This window comes from Haplochromis burtoni, unplaced genomic scaffold, assembly GCF_018398535.1.
Source record: "Haplochromis burtoni strain Fernald_Lab_line unplaced genomic scaffold, NCSU_Asbu1 Contig_141, whole genome shotgun sequence".
NCBI lineage: Eukaryota > Metazoa > Chordata > Actinopteri > Cichliformes > Cichlidae > Haplochromis > Haplochromis burtoni.
The window spans coordinates 387061-397027 of NW_024582502.1; the positions used below are offsets into that span (position 1 = coordinate 387061).

The window sequence follows — 9967 nt, forward strand, 5'->3', positions numbered from 1 at the left end:
CTTGAGTAAGTCTGACTTAATAGATGTGCTCCCACGTGTTAAAGAAACTGAACTTTTGTCTATTTAATGTTGTCAATCTTAATCTGTTCTAACTACTCCACCGACACAGATGTCACAGGTAGTTACATTTAGACACAATGCATGCAGAGTATACCAACAAATAACATCTAATAAGTCTGATTCGGTATAAATCTGGCTGAAACATTTTTAATCATAGCATGTTTGTGTTTGTTTTAGTAGCGTTTGTGTAAATCTATCTGAATTTGCTAATATGGCTTATGTCCTGATGAAGCATGCTAGTATGGTGAGAGCTGTTTAAAGATTGCCATGCAAACTATGAACTCAAAACATATGAGAATAAAGGAACATGTTTAATTTTCATGATCTTTGTCACATTTCTTCATTTTTCATCACCCAAAGAAACCAGAGTAACAACTCTATAATAATAACATAACAATTACAATAACCCACCTCGGGTTCTTCTGCATCCTGGTCCATCAGCTTTTCCAGGATTATCTTCTTGTCCCCTATGAGCTCCTCAGTCTCCCTCATCTCAGCACCTCCTTCTGCTCCTGCCACCTCCCTGTATCTGGCCAGCTCTCTAGCACTCATCCCTTTCAGCTGCTTCCCTCCTCTGGAGTCTTCATCTCCTCCTGCTCCTCCATCCTCTTCGCCCCTGGGACGCTTTGCTCCCCTATCAGGCTGCAACAAGAAAAGGGATCATTAAATGTGTGTACAGGGATTTACTCTATAAGATGAATATACGAAAAAGTGTTGGGAGAGCCCAAAATTATGTGGTTGCTTGTTTTCAGCAAGGTGGCATTTAATGAGATTAAAAACAATCAATGAAATACACCATTATAGCACCTGACTAGGTCATATCTGGCAACTATAGAAAAATCAATCTAGAAATACTCAATCATGGCTTTTCAAATGAATTTTAAAAAAGAAGCACATATAATTTTATCAAGTTAATCGAAGCAGCTGTCAAACAACTAATCTAAGAAAACTGATGGCATTTTAAAAAAGTTGCAACTAAACAGTGAGCCTAAGTAAAAGACGAGATTTTACTGAAATACAGATTTATGAAATGGGACATATAATGGCGATTTGCATATTTGATGCAAATACTGGGTGAAGTCGATTTCTCGTACGTATGCCTTGTATGATAAACGAAACTGTTCAGGTACACATTTGTTTCGACATTAACATATAAAAGACCGAATCTAACTGACGAAAGAATGCCAAAGATTCAAGATGCTTTGTTAGGCATAACTAGTTTTAAACAGATGTATCTCAGGGAAGTCCGCAAAGTTTCCCCGCTCTTGATGTGCTGCTGCGAGATAGCTAACAGACTTAGCAAACGGGCTAACTGCTAGCGTTAGTAAACACGGACTTGAGATCCAAAGTTGTTTTCTTTTCGCGCAAGCGTCACTCAGTTCTAATTGACTGATCATTAAACAAGGACGCAAACAAAGGAGGCTAAATAAAAGTCTACATGCTCACACACATTAAACTGTTAGCGTTTATTTACAACCCAATGAATGAGATAAGTTACTGTTAGCTTAGTTAGCTCTCACACACATTATCAGGAGTGAAACGTCTACCTGATAGTTCAGGAGCTCTCCGACGTCCATTTGTCCAGGATACAAGTCTCAGCTTTCTTATAATTTTATTTCAAAGTTGAAAAGGCGCTCTCACAGTTTAAGTAGACAGCTATTCCGCTAACTACAAGCTCCCTGCATACACATGCCTGCCGTAAAACAGTCTTCACTCATTGCCGTAGCAACGAATTGTCGTAAACGTTGACGTTGCATGAGCAGAGTTTTCAACCATCTTCGTAAAGTGTCGGAGCGATTATTTGGACAGGGATTTTGATTATTTTCAAAGTTACTATCATCGTTACATCATCATCCTTGCTGTTGCTGAATTCTCCCGTTGACTGGACTTCCATGTCTCTCCGTGCCTGTAGTGAACAATTGTACTAGGATTATTTGTATTCCGTTGTATCTGTGTTATTCATTTTCTCATAAGTGATTTAACCAAACTTGCAAATATAACTTAATTTGCTTAACAGTACAGCGGACAAACACTATTATAGACAACAATAATATTAAGAAATACTTTATTTTCCCCATATTTTTGAAATTCCAAGCAACGGTAAAGAAATACATAATATTTCTAAATCAGTAATAAAGGGGAAAAACCACCTTAAATATCAATAAAATGTTCAAATGAAAAAGCAGATCACTGTATGTCAGATATCTGAATTGCATTATAAAAAGTTGTTGCATCTTGTATGAAAGATTTCCTGTATCTGTTCTTGTGGCAGCGGAGCTGAATCAGTCTGTTGGCGGAAATTGTAAGCGGTGATGAAGTTGATCAGGGTTATGAATGACTGAAAATAGTTTTTTCAGTGATCACTTTTTAAATGTGTCCAGTTTGCAGCCAGTCACAGAGCCAACAGCGCACACCACAACCACCACAACTGGCTGATTAAAAATCTCCATCATTTTCTATCGGGAAGGTCTCAGCGTCCATAGGACATTGTTGTCTTGTATACAGCCTCTGTGTGGGTTTTCGAGGTCTGTGGTTAATCTGGACATCCAGGTACTTATATTCATCCACAATATCCACTCCCTCTCACTCTTTCTTACTCATGTTCAGAAGCAGATTATTTCTCCAAGACCATGCCACAAAATCATTCACTAGTGCTCTATACTCCTCCTTCTGCCCATGACTAATACATCCAATCACTCCAGTCACATGTGGTGGTCAACAGTTCTCAAGCTCTGATAATGTCGGCTTCTACTTCAACGCCAGTATCATATGCTGCCTTATACGTGAGCTGTAAATTTGACTCAGGTTAACAGACACGGGTCTGAAGAAACTTGGGGCTGATACCATCAGAGTTGGAGAAGTTAAAAGTATGGTTACTTTTAGGGCCCCTCCCCCTGCCCAAAAAGAATTCTGCAAATCAATGGCAGTGCTTGAAAGTTAGATCCTCTAAACAAGCAGTAACGGGAACACATTGATTGTATGTTATCATACAATTATAATTGTATGTTATAACACAATACAATAAATGAATTCATTATTATCAGGGTGTCCTAAAAAGTGACTACAAAGCTTCAGTTGATCCTAAATGCTACAGCAAGATTAAAGAGTCTTGCGTCATCAGGCCCTATCTTATCTTAAAGGCCTCATAATACCATTTCACACCAATAGAACATTTCTGGAGCTGGAGGCTTCTTATGATGTGCTGAGTGTTACTTCTTCACTCATCTCTTTTTACTCTCCATGTGTTTATATATTTATTTCAGTTACGTAGTTATTGATCATCTCTGGCTGTTTCTACACAGTGTGTCTTTTGTCCTGTCTCCCTCCCCTCACGTCCAGGTGGTTGCAGCAGATGGCTACCTCCCCCCTGAGCCTGTTTCTCCCAGAGGTTTTTTCCTGTTAAAAGGGAGTTTTTCCCTCCTACTGTCGCCAAGTGTTTGCTCATAGGTGGTCATTTGATTGTTGGGGGTTTCTCTCAATGATTGTAGGGTTTGCATAATAAAGAATCCCGAGGTGGGTGATTTAGTGCAATATAAATAAAATTAATTTGAAGTTGGATACAACATTCTAGAATATGCATTTAAAACATTAAACCTACATTTTTTTCATTTTTGTGGTTATGTCATTGTTCTGGTTTAGCAGAATATGTGTACATATGGATGCATTATTAATAAGCTACTTCATCCACCACTGATAATACATCTTGACAAAAATATGTTTCCCCTCCCAACAAAATCCTTTGGGCTCTGTTGCCAATGCTGAAATAAGCCCACTTAATAATACAACTAAATTACACATGACTGTTACCTCATCAGACCTCACAACATTGAATCCTGGTCTTATAGGCTCAATTTTGGTGCATTCATAACAGAAGATGCTTCATATGCCAAACTGTCCCACTGTTCCAGACAAGCAGAAAATCACCTTTTCAGTGAGCGTCATTGAGAAATGTATGAGTGCTGCATGGTGTAGAAGCCTCCTTTGCCACTCCAGTCTCTGGCCAGTGATCTGTGACAGTAGAGCAATAAAAACAACATTTAAAAGGAAGGCCACTGCCAGGCAGTCAAGCTTGACGTCCCACCAAACACGAGGGAAAATGCACTTGATCAAAGGCAAAAGAGAGAAAAGAGAATAAAAGGGAGCATGAGGGTGAAAAGAGGACTTTATATGGAAATCCCGGGGCTGGTGAGAGGCAGTTTCAGATGAATACAAAGCTTTGAATCAGGGACCTGGAGAAGGCTCTTTTTATGAGTTTGACAAATGAATTTGGGTTAAAAAAAAAAGACAAAAAATAGATGATGAAAAAGTATTTATACTGATACTCCCAATCCCAATGCCTGTTTGTGGTTATTTACCAAGTATACAATAAGGTAAACGGCCAGGTGCATTATTAATATTTATATTGCTTACAGTTGTATAGTATGCATGTGAACAATGACAATGAGCCACATGCATCTTCTGATGACTGAAAGCTGGATGGTGAAAGACGAAGAATATAGTGACTATGGAGGTCGTCAAAATGTGAAAAGTTCAAGAGAGCAGATATCTGAGCCATGAGTTAAATGTATAGTCATCTGGGACACAGGACATGATATGATTTGATCCAGCAAAGCCGACACACACAGTATTTCCAGTGTAAGGGACTTAAAATTAAAATTTTAAATAATTAAAGTTAACTTTTTCACACAAGTCACTGTAGAAAAACCACCAGTGTATAAGACGAAATGATTAATTGCGGACTTCCATTTGGCTTCAGTTGAAGGGTATTGTGCATGATGGCTCACTGTCACATTGAAACTGTCATGCTTTACTGAGATAGTTTAATAGAACAGAAATATTGTAACACCGGTACCTAAGTCAAGTCAAAGTGACTGTAATGCACAGTATTGCAAATATATTAGTTGATCAGCGTCTCACCTCACAAATGTGCTTCTGGAAGAATGGTCAAAAATCCCAATAAACACACTCCTAAATGTTATGAAAAGCCTTCCCAGAAGAGGGTGCAAAGGGTAGGCCAACATCACATTAAACTCTTTGGATTAAGAATGCAGTGACACACAAGTTCCTAACACTTTTGTTAATATAGTGTACTTTTCTTTCTTTTTTAAAATTTTCTTTTACAGTGCCCTAAGACCCATAGCCATGATTTAAGTCATAGGAAACCTCACTTACTTACAAACGCAAAGAAATTGATTTCTGACACTTTCACTTAGAGCATTGTGAATGTTTCCTGCATTCAAAATGCTCTTCAGCAGCTTGTGTTCGTCCTACTGTCACTAAGTGTTTTTGGTCATAGGTGGTCATTTGATTGTTGGGGTTTTCTCTCAATGATTGTAAGGTTTTTACATAAAGAATCCCGAGGTGGCTTTTGTTGTGATTTGGTGCAATATAAATAAAATTGAATTTCACTTAGAGCATTGTGAGTGTTCCCTGCGTTCAAAATGCTCCTCAGCAGCTCGTGGTCTCCTGGAAACTTCAGACACAGATATGCTTTTAAGTTTTAAATTATGGCTGCCACTTGACTTACTTGAATAAGCTTCTGATGGATGGAACAAATTTACATTTAAACAACAGAGAAGATACAACTCTACAGACAAGTTCATGTCTTTTTAATCTTAGATGTTAGACCTTATTGTATTATGTTGTATTTTTTAAATATTTCTTTGTCAAACATTCTTACTGTGTTACAAAATAAACTGTATGCTAACATCAAATAAAATTAATTTATTGTTTTTCAGCAAATCTACTAATGAGTTCAGCTGAAGCACTAATTAACTCTTTAAGGGGATCGTCAGAAAGGTGTATATTGTGTATCTAGTGTAATATTTTTATATAAACATGTCAACTAGAGTATTTACTCTGAATGAAGCCTTCCTTGAAGCTTGCATGATTACAAACACTTTCTGTTCCACGCAATAATTAACACGTTTTGCTATCCCTGAAGGAGCCAAAAGCTTTTCACACACAGCCGTCTGCCTAATGACACTGCCTCATCGTTTCCCCCACAGAATTATTCTGGTTCGACGCTGTGCAATCCCTTTACACAGAATCGCACAGCATTTTCCTTGAAACAGAACAATACAATTTCACACAAGCTGAGAAGGCTGATTACATTAAATCACATGAGGTCAGTGTGATTGTATCATGCTGTGGAGACACGCATAAGTGTGTTCAAAATTCAGAGTGGCAATGCTATTAAAAAAAAAAACATTCAGAGAAGGAGCGAGAGAGACACAGAGAAAGGGGGAGAGAGCGAGAGATGATGATGACAGCCGATTGGCCTTATCATTTCCCCCTCACTAAGTCAAGTGGTGCAATCAAATGATTTTCTCTCCTCTTAAACATGATTTGAATTATGCATCACATCAGCAGAGTACTTAAAAGCCCCATTCTCCAACAACGCACATTAAGCACTTACCTTACTTAGATTTCCAGAAAACTAAAGAATTAACAAGTTGTTTGGTCATGATGTACAGTAGTTCTCTGTGGATGAACAAGAAATAAGCTTTGCTATCCTCCTTGGATGGAGGAACATTTTAAATAAATGAATTTTATTTCAACATAGCAAAAACTCTCACTAAATAGAAATTGCACCGCATTCCTTTGTTAGGAAATCGTAAAAATACAATTTTGTATATTGTGTTATAGTCTGCAGAATATGTCAAGAATTGCTTGTTGTACAAGTAAAAAGGTGCTTTATTATTATTTGGGTTATGTGCCTTTTCATAAAGCTGCTATTATACTTTTATCTAACCCTAACCAGAGAGATTTCTGCATATCGTTGCATTAGATAATGTTTGGGCTTTTTTCTTTTCATTTTTCTGGTGGTGTCTGCATTTTCTGCTGTCAGATTTAACACGGCAAGTATTTTTTGATCTATTTTAAAATCAATTTTGCTTCTATTTTGGGTAAAGCTTTGTATGTTGTACTTCACAGTATACTATCAACATGTCATTCTTTCTTCCATCCATATTCTTCTGCTTATCTGGGGCCAGGTTGCGGGGGTAGCAGCTCTACTCTGGCCTCTCTTCAATGGCTGAGATCCTCACTCAATTTCTAAGGGAAAGTCCAGGCACTCCTTGAAACACATTTCCGCCACTTGCATCTGCAATCTCATTCTTTTCAGTCACTACCTAGAGCTTGTGACCATATGTGAGGGTAGGGTCGTAGATCAACCAGTAAATTCATAGCCTTGCTTTTATGTTCAGTTCTCTCTTCAACACGATGAACCAGTGCAGAGTCCACATCACTGCAGCCGTGACCTCATCCATCTGTCAATTTCACGCTCCCCTGTCTCATCCCTTGTGAACAAGACCCCGATACACCTAAACTGTCCACTTGGGGCAGCAACTTGTCTCTGACCCTGAGTGGTCACTTTAATCTTTTTGTGGCTGAGAGCCATGGCCTCAGATTTGAAGCTGCTCATTCTCATTTAACCACCTGATGAAGCCAGTAGAACCACATCATCTGCAAAAACCAGAGGTAGGATAGGATCTAAGGAAACCAAAGTGAAAGCCTTCCCCCAACCTGGCTATGCCTAGGTCTTCTCCAAGACCATTTAGATAGGTTGAGCAAACTCCCACACATCCTTGCATATCCTCTGGTCCCCCTTCTCTAAGATGGGGACCACCACCCCAGTCTAGCAGTCCACAGACATCGTCCCAGATCTCCACATGACATTGTAAAAGCATGCACTACATCTGGAGCCTTTAGGAACTCAAGGCAAACCTCATCCAGCCTAGAGACCCAGCCAACTGCCTCAGTGATCTTGCCCCTAGTGAGGGCTGAGTCGTTTGTACAACGACTTTGTACAACGCATCCACTTAACACACTGTTTGCTGCTATAACTACACATGTTTCTTTTCCAACTATTTATTTATGAGTGACTTATGTATGTATGTATATATATGTATATGTTGTACTATTCTTAGTTAGTGTATTGTCTGTCTTGTCTTAATGTTGGTTTATAATGGAGCACTGTAACAAAAAATAATTTCCCCCAGGGATCAATAAAGTATTCTGATTCTGATTCCTCAACTCCACATGACAAGGTATTCAGAAAGGTACTGTGAATGCCAGTGCATCTTGGAAGGGATTTATAAAGAAAAACACACATATCTAAATTATTTAAAATAAAATCCCTGCATCGTAAGGGAAATCATCTATACGGGTAGAATTATTTCACAACGGACTACCCCAGTAAATTCAGAGTTATTTGTGGGAGTCAAAGTGCATGTCTATGGAAGAGGATTAGGTACACTAGAAAAAAAAAACAGTGGGGATTTCTTATTTTTCACTTAATTCTGAGAAAAATATCAGATTAAAACTTGACATTTCTGATTTTAATCTCAGAATTCTGTCCCTCTCACAGCTATTTGAGAGGATCTATATGGCTTGTATTCCCATGCTTGGAAAAAAGAAGTTCATGATAAATTTTCCTTTTTTTCTTATACAGCTTTTCCTTGACTGTTAAACAGCAGTTCATTAGCAGGTGCTCATTTACATGGGTTGCATAAGTAAAATTTCTTTTTTTAAAATTATGCTAATACATTTTAACCAACAAAGAAGAACAACTAATGGATGGATGTGCACACTGAAGCATGGTGTTTTCCTGATAAGAAACCCAAGAACAAGCTCAAGCCTATTTGCTACAAACGTTTTCAGAGGAGCCAGAAAGCACCTAATAGCCTCTCTCTCCATTGTGCGGTTCACAAACCTGACACCGATAGAGGCTGGAGGCTGCTGCCTGGCCTGCTGTAACATGGCAGTGAAACAAAGAGACACAGAAGATGGCAGGACACACACTATAGAGATAAATGTATGTAGGGAATGGTGTAGGAGGAGAGAGAGCAGGGAGAGAGAACAAGCGATAGAGGAGGTGGAGAGTGGCAGGAAGCGATAGAGGAGGGGAAAGCAAATTAATTTTATCTCCATTATGACTATGATGGCTGTGGTGTGCTGTGGTGGTGGCCCACGCCTTTGGGTGATAGCAAACCAGCGGTATTTAATCGGAGGGGCTTGTGTGCATGCACACGCACACACACACGCACACACACTGTTCTTGGCTGGATGGAAAAGCCTGTGGAAAAAAAATTAGAACAAGATGTGATACAAAAACTCCAATGAAACAGATACTGATGAAAGTGTTTTAGATTGATTAGCAGCTCCTTAAAGGCATGAAAATTTAATTAATCAATCTGCACACCCTTGTGTATACCAATGGAAGACCTGATTTAAAGTCACAGAGCAACAAAATACAGGGGGCTTCTGTTTCAGAATGGTTATAGTCCTTCTATAGCAATGTGCTCTGATAGCCTGGTGCCATATTTAAGGTCTATCCATGCCTGCACTCCTGCCCCCCACTACCTTGTGGATTGCAAAAATTACAAGTGTATATACATTCTGAATATGTATGTCCAATCTCCTCGCTCTACATACAAAGCAGTGGGGATTAATTCATAATGGACATACAGAAAAAAAATCCCAATATTACTCCAACACACCCAATTGGGTCTTTGTCACACACGGACATCTTTTTCAAATCCCCGTATTCACTCATAACCCCGCTCTCGAGCTCAAGTCAGAAGTGCTGCTTGAAAATCAAATGTGTCATTAACTCAGATTTTTAATGAATTATTCACAGCACTACAGAAATCCCTACGGATTAATCCCTGCATCACGCCTTCTCAGCATGCACACACGGCACCAAGTCCCCCGAAGCCTCGCTTGTCTTGAATGACATTTTGCATGCACATAAATTCACATGCATACACGATTACACGAGTGGACACAGAAAGTTGTAGTGGCGCCCACTGAGATTTTCTTTATCGTTTCCCCACAAATGTTTCCACATGTATAATCGCATTTCCACAATGCAGACATCTGATAGTGGGATTAGCTGTTCAGA

At 39.0% G+C, this 9967-nt stretch overlaps 1 protein-coding gene across 1 annotated transcript in view; it reads right to left on the minus strand.

Annotated features, from left to right (window-relative positions):
* Positions 1 to 1782, minus strand: part of ctnnbl1 (catenin, beta like 1) — a 69942-nt gene extending 68160 nt beyond the window's left edge. The window contains exons 1-2 of the mRNA XM_005931482.3: positions 1608 to 1782; positions 472 to 702 (exon numbers count right to left, since the gene is read on the minus strand). Of these exons, the coding sequence (XP_005931544.1) occupies positions 472 to 702; positions 1608 to 1637 (261 nt within the window). The 5' untranslated portion in view covers positions 1638 to 1782. The remainder of the gene's footprint in view (positions 1 to 471; positions 703 to 1607) is intronic.
* Between the last annotated feature and the right edge of the window lie 8185 nt (positions 1783 to 9967).